Source organism: Lissotriton helveticus, chromosome 1_1, assembly GCF_964261635.1.
Source record: "Lissotriton helveticus chromosome 1_1, aLisHel1.1, whole genome shotgun sequence".
Lineage (NCBI taxonomy): Eukaryota > Metazoa > Chordata > Amphibia > Caudata > Salamandridae > Lissotriton > Lissotriton helveticus.
This window is the reverse complement of record NC_136057.1, coordinates 1,647,164,238-1,647,189,535: the sequence shown is the minus strand read 5'-3', so window position 1 is coordinate 1,647,189,535 and position 25,298 is coordinate 1,647,164,238. Positions and strand designations below refer to the sequence as shown.

The 25,298-nt window shown below is 44.2% G+C and overlaps 1 protein-coding gene across 1 annotated transcript in view; it reads right to left on the bottom strand.

Annotated features, from left to right (window-relative positions):
* Window positions 1-253: 253 nt before the first annotated feature.
* MARCHF9 (membrane associated ring-CH-type finger 9) overlaps window positions 254-25,298 on the bottom strand; it is a 500,957-nt gene continuing 475,912 nt past the window's right edge. Inside the window, exon 4 of the mRNA XM_078658914.1 lies at window positions 254-979. Coding sequence (XP_078515040.1) covers window positions 651-979 — 329 coding nt within the window. The 3' untranslated portion in view covers window positions 254-650. The remainder of the gene's footprint in view (window positions 980-25,298) is intronic.

The window sequence follows — 25,298 nt, the reverse complement described above, 5'->3', positions numbered from 1 at the left end:
TATATATATATATATATATATATATATATATATATATATATATATACCATGAAGAATTTCCGGCTGGCATTTGCATTTGCCAGTGGAAACTAGGTTTTTCGTGCAGGTGTTCCCCTGAGGATTTTTAAAATTGCTAAGGGGAGTCCTGAAACGTATTTGTTAAATTATATATATATATATATATATATATATATATATATATATATATATATATATATATATATATATATATATATATATTCATATATATTATTTCATATCGAAAGGGTCAGACCAGTGTTCACATTGATGATTGGGCAAGAGATGCTGTCGTGGGGGGTGTACAAAGATTGGCTGGAGACACGTTTTATCTTCTTTCCCCATCCTTAAAGACGAGGAGGCAAATGTGGGAGGATGGGAGCAAGCCCCTCAACCCGAAAAATAAATACAAATTGTGAGTTTTCCGACTCAAAAAAGCTCCCGGAATTAAACAGGAAGCCAAGATGCACTTGAGGACTCCTCCAGAGCAGGATTCCAAATTAGAGCCAGGCTTTGGGTATTTGGAAACATTCGTGTTTGTCCCAAAATATTCTCGCAGTGCCCTGTTGCTCTTTTGCAGTCCATGAATTGCTCAGTTAGGTCCAGAATGAAACCTCATAGAATTTCAATTCTTATACAGTTGTAACTCTCATGACCACCTCCCGGCTGGAGCTGGAGCCACTCCGGTGCTCATTAGGCCTCAGATGGCTGAGTATGTGCAGAATCGTATACCCACAGTGATGGTTCAAGATAGTTCTAACCCTCTGGCTGCGCCTTGGGTTCCGGTCATTGTTCGAGGGGTGAGTTGTCCGTGAATTTCTCCCCCCGAACTTTATAGTCCCCCCTAGGGGTTCTCCTAGGTCCTTCGTTTTGTCATAGTTCAGCACTTTCCACTGCTGGTTCACAGCCTGCCATCGCTTGAATATCCGGTAAACGGAAGAGCCTTCATGAATGATGAGACCTGTTGAGGACAGGGGAGAGTTTTAGAAAGCTTTGAATAGTGAGCCTCATCAAAGAGGTCTTTACAACACATTAATACAGTACCAAGATCACCCCAAGCCACCAGAGAGTGAATGGGCCACGCCTCTCCACCAGGCACATTGTGGACTCTACTGAAGTCATGTCTTGCAGTATGACATGTGAAGCTTGCCCACCATCTATACCTCAGATGGCCTCACCACTCATTACACGCACGGGGAAGCTCTACGAAGAGGCCCCTATCAATCACCACCCCAGTCATGCAACGAGTACATTAAGCAACAATTCAGTGGTAGACGAAATAATTAAATGAATAATACATTGTAAGTCTGTATGATGTACCTTGGCATTCACCTAAAGCATTAGTTCATTACATTTGTCAGTTGGTCTGTAACTGGGACATCATGCTACCTTTGTCGACACTTACTTTGCAAAACATTAAATGTTGGGAATTTCTCAAACTAATACAACATACTGGGCCAGAGTAACACATTTCAATGGTTTGTAAAAATGGGAGCCCTTGACGATAAATGTGGTTTCCCTTGCGACAGGTAGTCTTCGGCTTGAGGGACCCATCATGTGTAGGAGAATAGTCATCCTGGACTCCACTGGGATGAAGACAATCGCTAAGGGTGGATGGATACAAATTCCATTCCTAAAAGGGCAGTCTTGTCTGTTGGTGCAGACGCTACCTGCATGAACTCTATGAGATGGGACAATGTATATGGAACAATTTCCGCTATCCAGAACCTCTGAGAATCTTAATGGCGGAATAAACTATCTCGGAACAACCTGTACGTAGATAATATTGAAATTTAGTTGAAGATGTGTTTCTTAGAAGGGATCTGTAGTGTAAAAATCTAAATCTGCTTATCCTCTGTTTATAATCGGAACATTCTCATTTTCAGACATAATCTGGAAAAGGCAGAATTCAAATTCTTACCTCAAGATCATGAAAACAAATTTAACCAAGCTTGGTTCTGTTGCCTTCACATGGACGGCTCCATACTAGTACCCCAACTCATACCGCCATAGTAAAATCTATTGGTTTCTGAAATTATCCACACTTATTCACTGCAGTTAGTGAGATCGACCCTCCATTCACCAAACAAACTAAAGCCTCTCTTACAACCGCGTGACTTTTGCTAGCGAGTAAAACTACTAAGACTTTCATGCACCGCCCGTTTTAATGCATCACAAATGGGTCACTCCAAGATCTTCTTTAGTACCTAAACTCTATTGGGAAATATACATTTTATCACATCACCCCTGTTATGAGAGAACTTTATTAGTTACCTCTTGAACCAGAATCAAATTAAGGCCACCTGCCTTATATTTAACAATTTTAATCCTTTTCTCTCTCTCTCTTCAAAACGTCCTGTGGTGAGGAAAAAGCCAGTAGTAAAAATGGCTTTAGAACTGAAAATAATCATTTAAAATTCCACCTAATGGCAGTCGAATCATCTATAATGTGGCTCCCTCCCAATTTAACTCACTGCCCAAGACCTAAGGTGTCAAGAAAACCTCCAACAATTATGGACAACATTGAAAACATGTTTAATCAATATTTCCTGCATTAATCCTTTCCTTTAATCAAAGTTTTATTCATTTTCGGTCCTGTGCTTCCATCTCTTGCCCGCATGCAGCTAACTCAGTCTCCACTTTTTAGTAACATATGCCACCGCTGAGTTCTTAGGTCGAGTGTCTCTTCCTTTCCTCTCACTTTCTCTATCTTTTCATATATAGTGTACATGGGACATGGTTACACGTGGATCGGATGGGGTGAGGTATTTACCACACCCAGTGGCAGTGGTGGCTGGCATCTGTCACTCGCCACTCCCGAGGACATTTAAGCCCTGCACTTACTCTAACCTATGTTTCAAATTACGCATGAGTGCCAAGATGTCCGGCCACAGGGACATGCGCACTTTGGAAAGTGCACAATCAGCCCACCCTCCTCCCTTATACTGTCATTCAGCAGCGGCCCGCCTCTGTCCTGACCCTCCGTTTAGGACGAGAGGATGAAAATTAAAATGGTAATGTATTACCATTCTAATTTTCATTTTTGTGGGTAATTAAGTGGGGCAACGCTCCTCCGCTCCCACGGAGGAGCCGCTCCTGCCCGGTGAACACCATTACCCCAGGGTGAGGTATAGTTTGAGTGCAGTAAGTATCTCCTACTCCTGTTTACGTTGTTTAACTTGGAAATGAGGTATAACCAAGTGGAATCAGTCTTTTAAGTGCCAGCTTTCACCAGCCAGTATCTGTCAAGGGAAAACAGCGAGGCTAGGAAAATTATGTCACCACTTGGGTTCTGGATCCTTGCACAAAGTCCTGCTTATTATGCAGGGAACAGAATTTAGCCCGAGCCTATAATCCTGGGCTCAGAGTCTAATTACAAGTGCCTGGGATGGGATGTGAAATGTGCCCCACAGGGCGTAAAACCATGGGCGGTTATAAGTATTGTTTCTTGGAAAGCAGGGAGCCTTACAGACTGAAAGACGTTAACAAAGTCACAGAAAGAAACTTTTTGAACGCAGTTAAAATAGTTCTCACCACATCTCCTTCCACTCTATTGTTTTTCATTCTGAGATTGTCCTGGATCTTAAGGGTGCAACATAGGGCCTCACAGCCACACTTAAATTGCATCAGGCTCTTCATATTACAACATGGTCAGGAGCATTCGGTTGGTCGATCTCGCCACTTTTTAATAGGTGATCATTACAAAATGATTTATTATCACTCGGTGAATCATCGGAAAACTTTCTAAATGCAAATTGCCTTTGAAAGTTTTACTGGAAGTGAACTTGCGTATGTGCACATTACAGTCTCAAAACCCTAATTATAATTTAATGCAGTAATGTTGTAACTGGCTGGCCAGAAAATCACTTTTCGCTGTAACATAATGAATTACAGCCTTTTCTTGGTAACATTGATAAGGTTTTTTATGTCTCATGCTGCAGCAGGCGTCTTCTGGCTTGCAGCTGCCACCATGGTGTATGCTGCTCAGAGGCAGAAGGAAGTTAAACTTGTTTTCAGCACCTCGAGTCGCCTAGCTTTGGCGCATGTTTCATAGAATGCACCTTTATCACTTGTTCCTGTTTGCCTCTATCCAAACCAACCCCATACTAGCTAGGCTAATGTACCTGTGCCAAATAACCAGCAGCCATCCTGCAGGTCACAGGTTCCAACCGCGATGAGACGAGTGAAAGTTTGCCCTTTTTATGTAATGTGCAACTTTGGTGAAAAGTGACACTGGTTTATAAAGTGAAATTAAATCACAAGCCTGCTGCAGAATGCTCTGTATAAAAAAGAAATATTTTACTACAGCCTCTTCAGTCATTCCTTAAAAAATGGTCAAGGCAAATTTTTCTGTGAAAAAATCGTTTTAGGTGCCACATATCTCTGTTTCTTTTCTCATAAATAATGTCTTAAGGGGACTGCATTGTGTGGAGCACTTTTTTGCCTTACCTGCTTACAGGTCGGTTCAGTTTTGGATGCAAACTCCTGTCAGGTGGTATTTGTTCATCCACTAGTTGCATGTGCTATTTAGCAACGCAACACATTTATAGCAGATAAAACCAGCCCATTCCAAATTAAAAGTCACAGCTCTGCCACGTGATGACACACGTGCAGTAGCTGAGGTCTGAGGAGGCCGCAGTGTGTCTTGGGCTTGAAGTGTCGACACAGTTGAACCTGGGGCTCCTACCTGTCAACACAGTTGCTCCCGTGTGCCTTCTGAAAGACATTGTGGGAAGCCAGGGAAAAGAGCTGGAGTGGCCCACCTCTTTTCTATGAGAGCAGTCCCAAGTGGTAAAACTTTGCTGCTGCCCTTCGACATTCATGTTGTTGTCTTGTTGAGAGCCCCAAGATTCAGTCTTAACACCTATGCTCCTCAATGTGTACGTTGTACTGATGAGATCTGTGTATGGAGGCATTGGTGCATTGTCACACCCGCGTGCTGTTGACACACAAGTCGACCCCTAATCTGGGGAACTGGGTTCGAGTCTCGGCAATGACGCTGAACATCCTGTGATTCTGGGCAAATCACTTAATCTCCCTGTGCCTAACGAAAAAAAATGAATGTGTCCTCATGTAATGCAACTGGTGCTATGCAAAGCAAAGCGCTCTGATACCCGATTCGGGACAAGTTCGCGCTATATAAAACTCTGTAAAATAAAAAAATAAAAAAAATAAAAAAAGTTCTTCCAACCAGTATATCATGACTTTGGATTCAGTTTGCATCAGACTGGAACCATGAATGACCCATAACTATCTTCATCTCAAACCAAAAAGATAGAATTTATAATGTTCTCACCTAAAACCAAAAACTTCGTTGACCTGCAAACTGCTTCAGGAACTTCTGTTTATAGGCTTCATACCTGTTCTCTATCCCACAGTGATCTTAGTGGGTTTTACACTTGGGGCATATTTATCATAGAGTTGTGTCACCCTTGTGCCACGCAATGGGGAGCAAGGGCGATGCAACCGCTAAGTTAGATTGAGCAAGTCATGCAAGGCCACCTTGCGTGGCCCTGCATGGCTTTATAAATCTAGAGTAACGCAACACAGCGCAAATTGATATGTTGCATTACTCTGCACCAGGGAAGCGTTCCATGGGTGGACCATGAGTGTTTGCACACATCCACCCATGGATTTTGGTGCATTCTCAGATTTATCAACACTGGTAGACCTGGGAACGTGTCAACATGCTATGCCTCCCGTGGTGAGGCATAACAAGAAGAAATATCTTTATTTCTCCTTGTTCTTTCCTCTTTCTTAGTATGCTGCATTCTGCAGCACACATAAAAAGAAGAAAATGTCTCAGAGGATTGCTTTTTTGCAGGAAGGTGCCCCTTCCTGCACAAAAAACAATCCTCATTACAACGTAGGCCTGAGTTAGCGCTAGGCAGCGAAGAGTGTGCCAGCGCATGGAAAAGACATGATTGCATTGTATAATATTAAATACAGTGCATTCCTTCCCTTTCGCGCAGTCTGTCACAGCAAGGTGCTTGCCGCGCTGTGCTGCATGAAAGTTTGATAAATATGCCCCTAGATCTGTCAAAACAATGATCAGAGGCACCTTCATATACTGGCCCCCGGGACCTCACCCGACCTTCTGCAACTCCATCACCAAGTCATCATCCCCCTATCTATTGTCTCTTACTATGATATCCTACTAGGTGACCTTAATTTCCACATCAAGGACCCCAACAATGCTAGCTCCACCACCCTTCTGGAAAATCTGAACAACATCGCCCTCACCCAGCTGTTCACCGAATCCACACACAAAGTCAGAAACGCACATTACCCCATCTTAATCTTCATCTCCAGCAACAGAGTCAAATTCAGCCACGTCACAGAACTCCCCTGGTCCAACTACGCCATTGTTCACTTTGCCATCGCCTGTGTCCAGCACACCATCACCAAGCATCACACCTCCTCCCACCACAGCTGGGGCATGGTAACATAGACATAGTGGACTCAAGCCCTCATTACCACCCAAACCGATGCCTCATCTGACTGGCCATCCAGAACTTCTCCACATGGATCACCAAATGCGCCATCAGAGTTGCCTCGATGAAACCAGCAAAAACAAACAAAACATCTTAACAAGCAAGCTGGCACACCCCAGAACTCAGAACCACCAAGAGCAACTGCTACCAACTCAAGAAACACTAGTGATCCACAGGGAACCCTGCCTACAGGGCAGATCACAAAACAGCCCTCAGCAACTACCACCTATGCATCAAGAAAGCCAGGAAAGCAGCCATCACTGCCCGCATTGATACAGCAGTCAGCCACAAGAAATAACTTGTGAACATAGTCTAGGAATTCCGCAACCCCGCAGCCACAGAGAACAGAGACCGAGAACACACTCTACCCCTCCCAAGAACTCTGTGACACCCTCTCTGACTATTTCCAAGATAGCCACAACCCCACAACAACTTCCACCCCAACCCATTGCCCTCAACCTCAACAGCCTCGGCCAACCAGCTCTCATCAGCTGAATGATCACCTCATGGTCACCACTCATCATACTGACTACTTCAACCATGATGTAATCTATCCACTCCGACCCCTGCCCCGCTGTCTTTTTAACCGTGGAATCAACTGATTCAGCGCAGAACTCACCAGCATCATCAACACCTAGATCACCACAGAAGCCTTCCTGTACAGATGGAAACATGCAGGAGTCAGACCCCCTAAAGAAACACTCCTCCGACCCCAGTAAACTCCAAAATTACCGACCGATCTCCTTGCTGCCGTACCCTGCCAAAGTACTAGAGAAGGCCATCAACCAACAGCTTACGGAATTCATGGAACAAAACCATCTGTTCGACGCCTCCCAATCAGGATTCTATTTCAACCAAAGCATTGAGACCATTCTGATCGCAGCCACAGAAAGCATCATACCCTCCTCGACCACTGGGAAACAGTGGCCCTCATCCTCCTTGACCTCTCCGCTGCGTTCAACACTATATCCCACCACGCACTCAGCAACAGACTAAGTAGCATCGGCATACAGCAAAACACCCTCCTTCCAGGATGCACACCGAGCATCCAGCTACCTCCCTTCACCTTCAAACTTAATGACATCATATGTAGCATATGCCAAGGATCATACCTCAGCCCCACCCTGTTCAATACCTACATGATCCCCTTCGCAGAGATCATCAAATCCCACAGCCTCAACATAATCTCCTATGCAGACGACCCAAAAATCATCCTGTTGCTCACCAGGGACACCTTTACCACCAGAACAATCTTCCAAGACGCCATGACCAACGTAGCCAACTGGATGAGGATAAACTGCCTTAAACGTAACTTCGGCAAGACAGAAGTACTGATCTTCAAGAAAAGCACATCCATGTGGGACCACAGCTGGTAGCCAGCAGAACTCAGACCCACACCAGTGCCAACAGCCCATGCATGCAACCTTAGTATCATCCTCTGCAGCTAACTGACCATGAAACGAAAAGTCAACACAATCGCCTTCTCCTGCTTCCACACCCTCTGCGTGCTCCGCAGAATCTTCAGATGGATCCCAGTCAACACCAGAAAGACCATAAAATATGCAACAGAGAACCCCCATTTGAAGTATGAAGTGTTGATTAATTAACTATTCTGCTGTGTAATTAGAAAAAAAGAAAAGTCTAGTATTAAGCATCATTAATGAAATCACTCAGCAAGATTTTAGCTAAGTGAAACCCGCAAGAGTTTTTTTTTTGCAGTAGTATATAACACAAATTCGATATGAAGGTATCAGAGCACTTTCAATTAGCACATGCAGCATTAAAGATGGACACATTCATTTTTTAATTTTTGATTTTTTTTCGACACAGGAAGATTAAGTAATTTGCCCAGAATCACAGGTTGATTGGGCCTCCCGCCAGACTCCTACCTTGTACCCTAGCTTCAAAGTCGGCGGCTCTGGCCGTTAATTTGGCTTTTTGTATATGGAACTACTGTGTGACGAATGTGGGAGCAAGATGAATGGGTGAGTATGAAAGGAACTAGTTGCATGTGTTCGCAATAGATTTTTAATAATTTTTGTTTGTTCGTAGATCTGTGTTAGGACATGTATGTGACCTCACTTCAGGTTATTGGCAGATAGGCATCACAGCAGGAGCCAAAGAGAGGACTGATGTTTCAACTCCTGGAGGCCACTTTCAATTAAAAGAGATGCCCTTTGGGTGGAAAAATGTGCCTGCTACCTTCCAGAGGTTAATGAATGGAGTGCTCTTGTATTTGGAAGACTTTAGTACAGCTTAACTGAATGATATTGCTGTCTTAAGTTCCACTTGGGAGGACCACTTGGTCCATCTTAGGGAAATCCTTCAAGCCATACAACAGGAGGGCCCACTGTCAAGGCAAGCAAGTGCCAGATAGGGCAAGGTTCTTTTGTGCACCTTGGCCACCAAGTGGGGGAAGGCAGAAGGCCATGTCAACCCCCTCCAGCTCAAGATCCAGACAATTCTGGTCTGGGAAGCTTCTAAGATACAGTCTCAAGTCAGAGCCTTTTTTGGCCTGACTGGGCACTACAGGAGATTTGTCGAAGGTTATGGTACCATTGTGGCATCTTTGATAGGCCTTTGATAAAGCTAACCTCCAAATAGCAGTCCAGGAAAGTCATCTGGACTGACCAATGTCAAAAGACCTTGGACAGCCTTAAGGTAGATTTAAACTCACCACTTGTCCTAAAGGCACCAAGTTTTAGCAAGGAGTTTGTTGTCCAAAACAATGCTTCAGAACATGGGAATGGGGTAGTACTGTCAAGTCAAGTCTTTCTTTACTTGGTTGTATACATCAACCATAAAAGTATAGTAAAAGAATCATAAAAACAAGTTAATTTACAATCATAAAATACATATATACAATTGAATACCAATAAAAATAGAAAATTAAATAAAACATGAAGATCATCTCAACAATTTGCGTAGTTTAATAACACACAGTAGAAACCTCACCACAGCCCAGCATCAGCATCACCAAATGCGATGCAGTGCGCGCAACAAAATTCGTTTCATTTATTTTTATGTTTACTTACCTGTTAAAGTCCGTAATCCATACATTACTACCCCCCACCCTGCCCCTCCCCCTTCCCACATCACCGCCCGGCCGGTACTCCCACTACCGGCCGTGGCTGCCCAGCATATATGCATCGAAGGTAACAATCGATAATAGACCATGCCTTCCTTGCACTGCTTAAAATTTGCAACATCCAGAACAGACAGCAGGAAGCAATGGCTAAGTGAAACATAAAATTAGCAAAAGAAAAATAAGTGCAAAGTGCATTGAGTAGATTGGGCATAATTGTCAAATCACATGATGTAAAATTGGTGTCGGAAAAGCCACCATAAAGCGCAAAATATTAAATCTCAAAGATGTTAACAAATGTCGATGAAAGATGATTAGAACACAGACTAAATATGAATCAACATGAGGGCTAGTAGTATGGAACTTGTAATCATTCACAAAGGCTTCCTGACTTCTTTGTGAATTCTATATCAACGGCATAGATCAAAATATCTCTGTTTTAAGACATACTTAAACGAGGCAGACAAACCACTGGAAATATCAATAAGTCAGGGATACATAGACTGCGACTTAATTCCTTGATATATGTCAACCATGGGATTTTTTTTGCCAAATCCAGGCAAAGGCTTGGTGCGTAAAATTATTTGAGGGTTAGACCACATTGACAACCACAATGAAGCAGGGCCGCGGCAAATAACCTCATCTATATAAATTAGTTCCAGTTCAGTGTGGCAGAGATATTCAAAGGTACATTTAGGAACTGACAACAGACGTCTCAAGAATCTATTCTCCACTTTCTGGATCATGTCAAACTCCTGCAGTCCCTATAACCCAGTACCATATGTGGCAATCGAAAGACATCTGGATTTGCAGACCATGACAAGCTCCCTGATGGGTTTCTGACCTGGTTTGAGAGCAAATTTCAAAAGCGCCTCTACACTTCTCCCAAACTGGACGTCCTATTAAAGCCTAACATAGACCAGCTACCAAAATCATGAAAAAGGACACCCAGGTAAAAGAAGGTGGACACAGGGCAAATCTTGGTGTGACTCACAATAAATTACATGCACTTCGATTTCTTGGACCCAAAAAACATTATGTATGTACTGATGTGGTTTATGGTGAGATGGAGAGTAGCCATAAAGCTTGTACACCTATCCAACAGCCTCTGGAGACCAAGCGGGGTCCGGGTCAAGAGGACGACATCGTCTGCATATATGCGGAACGTCAACAGGATGGTTCAGGAGATATTTTTCCAGACCAATGATGTATAATAAAAAGAGAAAGGAAGCAAAGATGCAGCACGTCTGACTCACTTAATAATCTAAAAATGTTTAGTTGTCCCTGCGTTAATACCATATCTAACTCTCACAGTTACGTTGCTATACTATTGCCTCAAGAAGTGAATAATGTCGGCCTCAACCCCCAGAATTATCATAATATCCCATAGTTTGCTCCGATTCACTTGATCAAAAGCCGAACTAAATGGGTAGATGCATCATTGTTGCCGTTTGCGATTCCTAAATTGCGAAAATTAAGGAATCGCAATTTAGAAATCGCAAACGGCAATGAACAATTCGCATTTATTTTTGCGATTCGGTATTTTTCCTTAATTGCGATTCACAATTTGCGAATCGCAATTAAGGAAAACCCTTCCCATTGATTCCTAAGGGCCAAAAGGCCCTTAGGAATGAATGGGAAGGCAATCACATTTTGCGAATTTCAAATTGCAATTCGCAAAATGTGAATGCATTTTCAAGGGTGCAGGGGGGGTCCAAAGAACCCCTCCCTGCACCCCTGAAATGTAACTTTAAATGCAATTTACACACCTGCCCCAAGGGCATGTGTGTGTGTAAATTTAAACTTCCAAAAATGTAATTTGTGCATATTTGATAGTTTTAGGTAAATTAGCATGAAGTTCAATTTCATGCTATTTTACCCCTTCCAAACTGCGAATTCGCAATTTAAAAAATAATCATGCATTGCATTTAAGAAATCTCTAATTGCGATTTCTTAAATGCAATCGCAATTTTAGAAATCGCAACATGGTTGCGATTCCTAAAATTGCGAAATGCATGATGCATTCCAAATTAGTCAATTGCATTCGCAAACGGCCGAAAAATGCGATTCGCACCGTTTGCGAATGCTATTCTGTTTGATGCATCTAGGCATAAGGACCATGAATGCGGCATATACAGAACACAAGACAGAAGCTGAAACATTGCTCTAATGTCCACACACCTGGTGCGAAACCACATTGTAGGTCTGAAATAATGTTGTCTAGTAGGATCCTGCTAATTAATTTGGCTGTAAAGTCGATCAATGAAATGGGGCAATAGCATTTTGGGTCACCTTTATCACTTAAAATAGGCACAATTGTGGCCTGAGACTAATACTGTGGAGGACCATGGCAACAACTGCACACAATACATTTGTGAGGATAGGTGTCAACAAATCGATGTTGTCCTTCAAAAGGTTGTCCGGTACCCCATCAGGGCCAGGAGCCTTACCCAATGGGCTTTGATTAACAGCACTGATAACATTTTCGTACTTGATCAACAATTGGTTGGTTTTTCACACTGCTATATCTGGGGCCACTTCAGAGGAAGTTCCACTATTATATAAACCTCCTCAAATTGGGAATACCCGTCATCAGCAGAAATAGGAACATCTAACCTGAGCTAGTTGAATCATTAAAAAAGGAGTGGCTAACCACTTGCCAGAAGCGTTTACTATTCTTTGTTTCACATGAATTTGAGAGAGTTTCATAGGCTTCATCACTAATCTGTTTCTTCCGGGTGCTAACTGCGTATTTATAAGCCGCCCGGCATAACCGTATATCCCCATGGTTTCTGGAATGTGATCTATGAGCTGAGAGTAGGTTTTTGTGAGCCCTACTTCAGTTGCCATCAAACCCGCGTACAACCTTAGCCTTATAGGGCTTACAGGGTGTTGTCATTAACTCTTTAACAGCATAACATAGACCATGATAGACTGTGATAACTACCAATAATATCAGCAAGATTTGCTTCCTCATCTAGGTAGGTCTGAATGTTGCATATATTATGGATGACAAAACTAGAGCACAAATGATCTTTGCCAATGCTAGCTTATTTTTGCACAATGCCCTTTTTCTTGACATGTATGAGTGTTAAACCTGGGGATACAGTTTTGGCTGCTGTCTGCCTCCATGACACGTATCAGAAAGGACATAATGATCACTGAACATCTTTTCTATAACTAACTAGTTAGAAAAATAGGTGAGTGAAATCTGATGGAAGCAAAATATAATCGATTAAACTACCACCTTCGCTACAAATCTGTTTTGGCTTGAGAAAACGGCCAGTGCATAGTGAATCCAAGGTGAAAACCTAACTGTAATTAACAAGAAGGTGTTTGAGCGCACCCCCATAGGGGGAGTGACTAAAATGGTTTACATTTTCTCCAGCGCAATCAACTAAGCCGTGGGACTGAGAAATTGTGTAATGACAGATTTTGATATTACAATCGCCCATCCACAGCATGTCTTGTGGTTCCTTTTGAGTATCAAAAACTCTGCCCAGTTCATGCGTGAGTGCAGTCACTATGTCAGTACTGTGTGCATTAAAATTGTCATTATAAAAATTTATTAAAAAAAATCATAGGACAAGAATAAACCACAAAAGTTGAAAATTAGGAGAATCTAAAGTCTCATGACTACATGAGGGAACCCTACTTTGACTAAAGTTATTAGTTCACACTTTCTTCTGCCGCACGTGACGGAACTGCTGGCGTGGAAAAAGAGATGAAACCATTGACATGAACTGGCTTAAGAGCCCATCTTTGCTGACAGCATAAGATATCAAAATCCTTGATCAAATGCAGCCAATCCGGGTAATTCACTTTAGAGCCCAGACATGAAGCATTCCATGAGGCAGTTTGAAAGCATTGGTACCACCCAGGATCCCGATGCCACCATGAATAGTGGGCTCTGCCAATACAGGTGCCTTGGGCAAACCCTTTAAATTAGAGGCTCAGAAGGTGGGCGGATCAGATAGTCAACTCTGGTGCAGCACTGTTACAACTGAATGATCAAGGTCAGCATCATCCAGTTGCCTTTATCAGCAGGCGACTCCACCACAGAGAGCAGCATTGGAGTGCCATTGAGAGGGATGTCTTTGCTGTGGTTTGGTCCCTGAAGAAGTTGAGACCCTACCTGTTTAGAACTCACTTCAGAGTTCAAACTGATCACAGACCTCTCAGATGGTAATGCACTATGAGAGTGCACTGAGGCCTGTTAACCAGACCTCAGTGCCAGTATTCTAATCTCTTACCGCCCTGTATGGAACAAGGTACAAAACGGCTCCCAACCTACCACTGCAGCCTAGGACAGCAGTTTTAAACTGCTAGTCAGACTTTTCCATTTAAACCAATGGTAAAGGCTACATTTCATTAAAAATATATGTAAATCTGGCCTAAGGAAGGCCGGTTGAGACTTGAGGCAGGGAGCTATATATTATTAAGGAGGACAAATGCTTCTAATCTGTCCTGACAGCTATACTTCTTAATTATCGTTTTGCTGTGGAAAAGTTAGTAACCCCATTGGCTAACACGGGGTTACAGGCTGATCCCTCAGCCTGGCTAAGTTCTGAATGGCACTACTACGAGGGGGACTTCAAATTAAACATGGCTTTCAAGCCGATCTGATGTCCAAGTCAACTTTAATATCACTTTTAAGGAAAGGCAACTTCCAGAAAGTTACTACTCTGTAGCCTAGTTTGTGCAATTGCCTCACAGGGTTGCTGGCCGCCAAACAGCTTTCTGCCATCCTGGGGAGTGTTGGGAACACCGCCAAGGCTTAGGAACAATGGTAGCCTGCTACAGAGGGAGGTGTCACCTCCTCCTTGCAGGAAGCTATGCAAGGTGTGTCCCCATAAGGAGAGCTTCTAAGGGGTAGCAAATGGTGATCTCACTTCTAAAGGGTTGCCCCTTTGTTCAGTTAGACAGCCTGGCAGAGGCAACAGAGAGGGGCGGCCAGTGCCAAAACCCATTTTCCCATGAGCTAGCCCACAAGTAGGCACACCTCTAGGGTAGGCTTCCAAGCTCCTAACACGCAAAGAAGGGTTCCGACATTTTGGGAATGGCGCACTCTGGGATTGCTAGATGCCACACATAGCAAGAGGTCATCACAGGGCAGGAGGGATCATGTAGCTCATTAGCTAGTGACTGCACAATCCCCCAGGGCACTTCCTGGGCATACATATGGCACCCCTGGCACCCTGAACCTCAGATCACTATGGAACTTGAGAAAAGACTGAAGAAGTACTGTCCTGCTGACCCCTGTACATGGCAAAGGGAGCTTCACTGTCTGCTGCACTGCACCTGCTTCCCCTTGGACTAGTGAAGAGAGGCCTATGCCTGTGGCTCCTGGCTTGAGGAAAAGTCGGTCCCAAGCCCCACATCAATAAGTGACTCCAAGGGTCAGTCGGCTCTCCCCCTGGAACCAGCACCTCGGCCATCAAAGCTGAAGTAGCCCAACTCTGCAAGTCAAGAGCCACTCCTGGAGAGCTGCCACTGGGTGCCCCAAGAGGCTTATCCTCGATGACCAAAAGTTGCACCTGAGTTTGCCAGACCTGGGAGTGCCATCTGAGTCCAGACTGGTTCTCCAAGAGGGACACTAAACTCCACCAAATGATTCTGCGGGATCTGCTGTGACTGGAGACTAGTAGTCCAGCAGCATGTGTCCTTCTACTGGCTCAAAGAGGACTTCAAGGGACCCCTACCACTTTGGCCAAAGTCACCCCATCTGTATTGTGGACCAAGGAGTAACCACACAGACACCCCCGCCAATCTAAACAGCACCCAGAGCATCCTTGAGCATCCTCCATCTTCTGCATCCGGACCACTTCATTAAAGTCCATAGTGGTTGTGGTGTAGAGTTTAGAACTGGACTGGAGAATGCTTTGGTGACCAGGTAACTGGGTAAATCCTCCTTTGTGGACCCCTTACCTTCTCCCTGCCCGATCTGGTTGCCCTAGTTAAGCCGGAGGGGCCGAGCACCACTCTTTCAAAGTTTTAAAAAGTTCCCAAACTTTATGGTTGCCAATGCTTGTTTGTGGTTGTAACTTAAAGAACGGAGGGGCATATTATCAAGCACGGCGTTAACATTATCGCCGCTTTAGTGGCAGAAAACTGCCGCTAAAGCGGCGATAATGGGCTTGATAATATGCCGTAGAGAATTCCCATAGAAGCCCATGTTCACACCAGAACGTGGGCTTCAATGGGAATTCACAAGTGCGTATTATCAAGCCCATTATCGCCGCTTTAGCAGCAGTTTTCTGCCGCTAAAGCGGCAATAATGTTAACGCTATTTCTTGATAATATGCCCCTGAGATTTACTTTTTCTTAAAAATGTATATCTCTGTAACTCTCCAGTAGATGTTGCATATCGTGGTCTCTATAAATTCATAAGAATATAATCTATATTTATATATTGTTGTCAGATTTCTTTCATGTTGTGTGACTTTCTTATTTCATCATTTGGTGCTTCTAAATGTTTTGCACTAGTCACATTGTTTAATTCTTGTTGCTCAAAGCCACAGCTACCCAGGGTTAAGCTAAAAGTATTTCAAATGAGCCTGTATTGTGAGTGTATTATATGGTAAGGTCTCAAAACCATACAATATAATACACCCAAATCCTCACATTAGTGCCTAGCGATGAGATATAGAACTTGTGGGCCAAGCTGGGGCTGAAACCCCAAGGACATGGTGGCAGCAACAAGCAGAGGTAAATGCAGGGAGGGCCTATGTTCCTAGGTTTCCCAAGGGTATTGCTCCAAAATATGAAGAGGGGATGACATAGACAAATAACTGGCACCCTAAGAGAGGGCTTTAAGAATGTGAAAGGTGGGTACCTAACATTAGGGGTCCTTTTGTCAGAACTAGTTCCAACAGTAGGGAGGAATAGACTGCTGACACTATAAGACGAGGGACAGAGTCATACACTCACATGAAGGGGTCACTTATCAAGCTATTCGTTTTAATCCCAGAGGAGTACAGACAAAAGTTCAGGAACACACATAAGATGTCAACTCCAACAGGGGTGGACTTTGTAGATGCCTCTGTGAAGTCAATGGGAGGCTGGATAAAGGATAACAAATTAAACAAGAGTCACTACAATTTGATGGTTAAGGAACACATATTTACAACGTATAACCCAGCGAAGTGACACCATCATCTTGTGGATGTCCAAGCTGTCTGTCCCTAGAGAGCAGGAGAAGATAGCTGATGAATGAGAATGCATCAGGGCACTCAAAAAGACCAAAGGTGGTGATCACAAGAAAGGAGGAGAGGCACACTTTCAAAGGAAAGATGGTGGCAAACATAAGCAGTCAGAAACTCCCAAAGATTCCTCTAAAGATGCTCAAGGGGGGGGAGCACAGAGCCACATTCCCATTCAAAGAAGAGGGGGTGCCTGGGAAATGATTTCCACCCTACTAATTCTAGAGTTTACTAAGACTGTAAACAGCCAGGGCACAAGAGGGGAGATCCTGTGTGCACCAAAAAGTCACCCATATGTGACCATCCCAAAAGTATGCCAAGTGTCGGCATTGATGTTGAGGTTGTCCCTGAGCATTGCAAGGGATACACTGAATCCACTTAAGTCTCCATGGGTTGAGAAACCCACTGGCCTTGCAGTATGGTGAAGTACAGACAGTGGCCAAGAATCAACGGGGTTGAAATTCAGGCCCTGAGGAATACAGGTGCCAGTATCGCCATTGTCATACACATTAAACACCCCCCCTGGGGACCATCACCACTGCCTTTGGCGGGTCCGGGCTCACGGGGTACCGGGGATTAATTTGAGCGCCATTTTGGATCGGGCTGGGGCACTCTCGCACATTCTCGCGAGATTTCGGCCTGCCAAGCCTATTTGAGGCAGCGAGTGACGGTAGGTCAGCTTGGAGAAGGTGACCATTCTATATCGACCTCGCCAGCGCTAGATGCGCTCATTGCCTGCTGCACTGCTTTTAAAATCCCGTTTTTGTATTTTATTTGATTTCGTTATTTTACCTTGTTTTTAACCGTTGCGACCTTCTGGCCTCATTTCCTGCACATTAAACACCCCCCCTGGGGACCATCACCACTGCCTTTGGCGGGTCCGGGCTCACGGGGTACCGGGGATTAATTTGAGCGCCATTTTGGATCGGGCTGGCGCACTCTTGCGCATTCTCGCGAGATTTCGGCCTGCCAAGCCTATTTGAGGCAGCGAGTGACGGTAGGTCAGCTTGGAAAAGGTGACCATGCTATATCGACCTCGCCAGCGCTAGATGCGCTCATTGCCTGCTGCCCTGTTTTTAAAATCCCGTTTTTGTATTTTATTTGATTTCGTTATTTTACCTTGTTTTTAACCGTTGCGACCTTCTGGCCTCATTTCCTGCACATTAAACACCCCCCCTGGGGACCATCACCACTGCCTTTGGCGGGTCCGGGCTCACGGGGTACCGGGGATTAATTTGAGCGCCATTTTGGATCGGGCTGGAGCACTCTCGCGCATTCTCGCGAGATTTCGGCCTGCCAAGCCTATTTGAACCTTTCATCGGTCGCGCAGCGGGGACGCGCAGCGGGAGCGCCTTTATCGCGCCGGAGTCCAGCCAGAGTCCTGCCCGTCTGCGCTCGTCCGCGCTAGGCAGGGCTACGCAGGTCTCTCTGGCTTGATAGGATGATTTCTTCTGTAGATCTACGCTCGTTGCGACGAGGGGTAAGGGGATGTCGCCACGGTACTTTGGATCCTCTCTGTGGTCCTTATCAGTGCCCCATTTGCTCTTTCATTCTTCCGGCTCCACAACCTATTGTGCTCTTTCTACCTAAATCCCCTAGAGTTCCCATTTCTGGTCCTATACGGGGCTCAGTTATTAGCTCGCCTCTTAAAATATTTCTTTTGAACGTAAGGTCCTTGGCCTGCCACTCGCAAGAAGTCTTCTCATTGATTAATGATGAAAATCCTGATATTTTCTTCTTTACCGAAACGTGGCTCCACGACAATTCAATGGCCGTGATTAACTTAGCCCTCCCAGCAGGCTATACCATGTACTCATCCCATCGTATTGGTAGAGGCGGAGGCATTGCAGTCGCGGTAAAAACTTGCTATTCGTGTGTCTGGTCTCCTACCACTATAGCTGGATGCGAGAGTGCGCACTTCAACATCACTGTAAGTCCCCATTTCACCTTTGCGGGACTCTTAATCTATAGGCCTCCTGGTCCTGATGGAGCGTTTCGTGTCAGTCTTCCAGATGTGGTCTCCTCTTTAGTTTTGAAAACCAATAATTTTACGGTCATTGGTGACCTTAACCTTCATATGGATGCCCCACTTTCCAACTCAGTCCAAAGCTTGCTTTCTGATCTCGAGGCATTTCAATTAGTCCAACTGGTTGAGTTCCCGACCCATATCGGCGGACACCTGCTGGATCCTTTTTTGACGAACATCTCCTCTAATATTGAAGTGCTCCAGCCAAAGCCTATGGCCTGGACTGATCACTATTTGATCGAAACGCGCATAACTATTAACATCCCTCCAGTTAATAACAACCTGCCTAAGACTCTTAAGCGTCCTTGGAGAAACTTGAACCTAGAGCACTTTCATCTTCTTTTGATGCAGCATCATCCCCAACCTCCTGAGGAAGTTTCCTGTGGTTATGACGACTTTTGCAAGTGGCTTGAGCAGTCTCTGGATACACTTATTCCAGCTAGGTGGAGCAAGGCTAAATCGGGCTCCCCAAGTCCCTGGTATGATGATTCCCTTAGGGTTTTGAAATCTTCTTGCAAAAAAGCTGAACGTGCCTGGCTCAGAAACTATGATACTGATCTTAAAGCAGCCTATAGATCCTGCACCAGAACGTATCATAGGGCCATATGTGCTGCCAGGGCTGCTTTCTACTCACAGGAAATAAAAAACAGCACTAACCCTACCAAGACTATTTTTAGGGTGTGCAAAGACCTCACCAATAAAAGAACTGCCTCTACGTTCACTGCCTCCATGACACACTGCGAAGATCTGGCATCGTTCTTCGTTGAAAAAGTGGAGGCCATATATAGGTCGTTTGCTCTGCCTTTTGTCAGGGAAATTAATAGTGCCCCTAAGGTCTCCAAATCCCTATTAGCCATTACAGGTCCCACTCAAGAGGAGTTCCTAAATTTGACGATCAAAGTTAAATCTGGCTCTCCGGATGACCCTATGAGACCCATGCAATTCCGCGATTTCGCCGATTGCTGTTACCCGGCAATGCAGAGCTTAATTGATCTCTCTTTCAGAACTGGTAGTGTTCCCACTGCTTGGAAGCAGGCCACCATCATACCAATTCTAAAAAAACCTTCTCTCGACCCTTCCAAATCAGAGCACTACCGACCTATCTCCCTCCTTCCTTGGATGGCTAAAATAGCTGAAGCTCACGCCAACAGGACTCTATCCCTCCACCTGCAAGAAGCAAACATATTGGATAACTCCCAGAATGGGTTTCGAGCCGGTCATTGTACCGAGACCGCCCTCTTGGCAGTGGTGGAACATATCAGGAAAATTCTAGACCAAGGTCAGACGGCGGCACTGATCCTACTGGATCTAAGTGCCGCTTTCGACACGGTCTCCCATCAGATCCTGTTACACCGCCTTGCGGAGGCTGGAGTCGAAGAACTAGCTCTTGATTGGTTTCGATCATTTCTTATGGACCGAACCTTCAAAGTCTCCACACCTCCCTATACTTCTGCCCCTCGCCCCATTCTGCAGGGAGTTCCACAGGGTTCGGCTCTCAGCCCCACCCTTTTTAATTTGTATGTTGCACCGCTGGCGCAGGTAGCTGCCAGTTTTGATCTTACAATAGTGTCATACGCTGATGACACACAGTTGGTTGTGTCACTCAATGGCGACTCTAATATGAGCGCCTGCACCTTTCAGGCAGCCCTTAAAGCTGTCGCCGGCTGGATGGCGAATAATCGCTTACAACTTAACGCCACCAAGACGGAGGTTATTCTCTTTGGTAGGGACAGTGAGCTATGGGGAGACCAATGGTGGCCTCTTGAATTGGGCCCTGCTCCCACTCCTGTAACTGAAGTCAGAAATTTGGGCGTATGGCTTGATGATCAATTGTCATTTATTCCTCACATCAAACGTGTCGCGGGAACTTGTTTTGGCGCTTTACAGTGCCTACGGCCTATTTTTAAATTTTTTGACGCGGACACCAGGCAGATCATAGTCCAAGCTATGGTATTGACCAGATTGGACTATGCTAGCTCCCTGTTTCTGGGTGTTAATCAAGCTGAGCTAGCCCGTCTTCAGCGGATACAAAATGCGGCGGCCAGGATGCTGGTCGGCCTCCCTAAATTTGTTTCTGCTCGCAGTACTATCCATGATCTCCACTGGCTCCCAGTAGGCCAAAAATTAAGTTCAAGGCTTTGTGCCTTACTTTCAAAATTCTTAACATGGCCTCTCCTCCTATTCTCACCCAGACCATTCTTCACTACGCCCCCTCAAGAGCCCTTCGGTCTGCAGGGTCAAATCTGGCCATTATTCCTCGTTTTAAAAAGTCCAGAATGGGTGGCCGGTCCTTTTCAGTGATGGCGGCTACACTGTGGAACTCTTTGCCTGCCTCACTTCGCTCCATCCCTGATTTGTTTCAGTTCAGGAAACAATTAAAAACTCATCTATTCTCCTTTGTTTAGCTTCAGTGCTACCTGGTCCTTTCTGTTGTGTTGTGTATTCCTTCTCCAATAAGCGCCGGGACGCCTCTTGGCTGCGGCATCTGTGCGCTATACAAAATAAAATAACATAACATAACATAACATGGCCAAGCTGGTTCCCCCAGGGTAGATCATACCTGATAAGGTGCACCAGATAGTTAACTCTGACAATGCTATGAAGTCTCTTGCCATAGCTATGGTATACTTTGAGGGGGGAGGGGTTACTGGCCCTAAGAAAGTAGTTGTGTCACCTGGCTTGAGCAAATGAAGTTGCTCCCAAGCCCCGGACCTAAGAAGTGTCTCCAAATGTCAGTCAGCTGACCCCCCCCTGGAACCAGCCCAGCACCAAGGCCATCAAAGCTAAAGTAGCCCAACTCAGCATGTCAATGGCCACTCCTGGAGTATCTACTCTGGCCGTCGCTGGACCCCCATAAAAAGATCAATCCTTGAAGGGCAAAAGTGAAACTTGAGTTTGCCAGATCTGTGAGTGTCACCTGAGTCCAGATTGATTGACCAAGAGAGACACTAGCCTCCACCAAAGATCCTAACTGGAGACCGATATCCCAGCAGCATCTGGCCTTCTACTGGGTTAAAGAGGACTTCAAGGAACCCGACCTCTGTGGCTAAAGCCGCCCAACCTGACCCATGGACAGAGGAATAACTTCAAGGGCACCCCTGTCAACCGCACAGCACCCAGAGCATCCTTGAGCGTCTTCCATCTCCTGTATCGTCAGCATCAGGAGGGCCACTCCATTAAAGTCTGTGGCGGTTGTGGTGTTCAGAACAGGACTGGAGAATGCTTTGGTGACCAGGTAATGGTCTGAATAATTCTTTGTGGCATCCCTGACATTCTCCCTGCCAGATTTGGTCACCCTAGTCAGACTGGAGTAGCCGAACATAGGGGCATATTATCAAGCCTGTGCGATAAAATTATCGCAGCTTTATCGGCCGAAAATGGACTTGATAATATGCTCTATGGAATTCCAATCGAAGCCCATGTTAGATGTGTAGACATCTAACATGGCCTTCGATTGGAATTCCATAGAGCATATTATCAAGCCCATTATCGCCGTTTTCGGCCGATAAAGCTGCAATAATTTTATCGCACAGGCTTGATAATATGCCCATAACTCTTTTAAACTTTTCAAAACTTTACAAACTTTACAGTTATCAGTGCTTGTTTGTGGTTGTAACTAAAGAAAAAGGAGACTTACGTTTTCTTTTAAAATCTATATCTCCAGAACCCTGAAATGGATTTTGCTCATCTTGGTCTCTAAAAATTCACAAAAATATAATCTATGTTTATATATTCGTGTTGAGCTTGTGGAGAGACTTTTTTATTTTATTGTTTGGTGCTTCTAAATGCTTTACAGTGGTTCCTTTTTTAGCCTTGCTGCTTGAAGCCACAGCTATCCATGGATGAGGTTTTTCAAATGAGCCTGGCTGGACACAAGACAGTTCTTTGCGAGTGTTAAACACGTGAAGGTCTCACAACCATACCATATAAAACACAGAAACTTTTATACCTAAGGATGCTTGTAAAATCAATGTCTTTTGATTAAGGACTGTACCCAATATTCCTGTTCTCAGTTTTGCACTGTGACAGTTTGAAAAGAATGCCTACTGGACCCATATCTTCTCATACCGAAAGACAAGGAACGTGTTATGAACATCTTCTGCAACCAAGGCACAGGCCCAGATGCGGGGTATGCTCCGGTTTTACTGAAACTGTGCATTCTCCAATGTATACATTATCTCAGAAACTCTACAATTAGTATATAAGCTGCAGGCAGTGCAACTCAGAATTATGAAAAAGCAAAAGCATCCACTGCCCTGAGTTTCCTAGTATGTGCTTCAGGCTTCACAATTTGAGCACAATCAGGTGCATGGACCTGTTCTGAACCTGCATACAGATGTACAATATGTTCATGACACAGTCCCAGGTTCAACAAGTTCAACCTTCATTCCTACAGCCTCTTTGTCAAAATAAAGCTTCGATATCATGTTGCCAAAGCAAGGCTAGCCACTTGACAAAATCCCCTGTACAAACTGTGATAACCATACTTGATGGAAATATATTGAGTTGAGCTCATGCTTTCCACTTGAGACACAAAATATACTAGAATAGGTAAAGCACCTTCAGCAGCTCTCACATATGTCTGACAGTAGCACAATCCCTGCATTGCTTTCATATAAACAATGGCCCACGTGCATGGTATAAATCAGTGCTGATCGGTCCTTGCGAAGACTTTCAAGAAACACACAAAATCCCATAGACAAGGCCCAACAATGTAAAATAAACTTAGTTCATGGTGTGAACTCCACAGTCAAATGAACGAAGGAACCTTGCAGGTCTTAAAGTCTATTTACTACCTCGGCAGCTTCTTTAGGCAGCAGTAAGCAGTAGAATTTGCTGTCACCAAAGACCCTATTGCTAATAGTTTGCAATCAAATCTTAATGAGGTGGAAATATATCCTCATCCATGGACATCCTAGACATGGGGTGGTACTACACTGCTGAGAAGAGGGGTAAAATCATGAAAGTTACTTGAAAGAGCAAATTGAAAGACAGGCTACATGGAAGGTAATTAGGATCAAAAAAGAAATAAGGACGAATAAACAATAAGAATGAACGAGGGAAGTAAAAAAAAGCCAACTTCTTTATGAACACTTGAAAAACTCCATCCAACTATTTTTTACAGAGCAAAAAAGAGTAAACACTGATAAAAACCGTTTTTTTCTCAATGGTTTAAAAGACTGGAAAGTGCTGAACATAAAGGAATCCACAACAAATAGAAGCTGAAAATAGAAAAGCCTATTCATATAGCATATTTCTTTACTTCATTTTTTCTCATCCATTCTCTTCAAAGTAGAATCTCTGTTCCAAGTTAGGACTGGCCAGCTATATGGAAGGGCAGAGCGAACAAACCCATCGACTCTAAACCCACAGTGACTCTAAACTTTAGAGTTATTCATGATCAGCACCCACTACAGCAACATCAGTCCAATATGATATAATCTGGGTTTCTCTTGACTAGCCTTGACACTAGACTGCTTAATCTACAATGGCATTATATTGGAAAAATACAGAGGATTGCTGAAGATAACAGTAAGGTGACAGCTAATACTCAAACACAACCTAGTTCTTGCTTGATAGTTGTAAATCAGGAAGATATTCTCTGGGTAAATATGTATTTGAACTGTGAACTTCCATCAGCATTGTGTCAAAATGTCAATGACAGGATTTACAGCTTAATAGTGTCAGAAAAGTGTGCATACTACATAAACCTGTCAGTCCTTATATGCCATCATATAAGTTACTTCTTCATCACACTTATATATCCATCACTTGAAGTGCCAAGTGAGATATTATGTAAATGGATCCGTTAACATTGTGACTGGGACCATAAAAAATGACTGGCTTCTGCAAGCAGGCACCATGCTTGGTAAAAATTAAAACATATTTCAACGCATGTTTTTTTTATCTGAAGTTCTATCCTTCGAGAGGAACCATTTTAATGCTTGTTCCTAGATCAAATGCTGGTAGGTCGTCTCAGTGAGTTAATGTTCCTTCTGCCTGAATCTGCAATCTACATGTCACTGGTTTGAAAATAAACAAAGTCCACTCATCGTTTAATAATTCCAAGATTAAAAAAACAAATTTAATGTTTATGCGGGTAATAATGTATTACAGATATCACACAATGACAGTGTCTCCATCCCCGTGCATTCAGTTGTAGGGCCGACAAGCAGCATCCCTCCCCCAGACAATGGGAGTGACGAAATAAAAAAATCCCACATTGTCCCACCATCATGCTGCACCTTTATATGTAAACAATCGCTATTTCCATACAAAAGCCGTAAGATCATGTTAGCAGGTTGCTGGTGAAAGAGGCTGAGAGGTGATGTGTAGTGCCTGACCTCTATAGGCCTTAGACATACCTTCTACTTTCTAGAGACATGCCAAATTGGTACGTACTTTGCACATCACTGTATGGGCCGCCATTCAGAACCTTGAAACAGGAAGCTAAAATATGTGAAGGCAGAGAG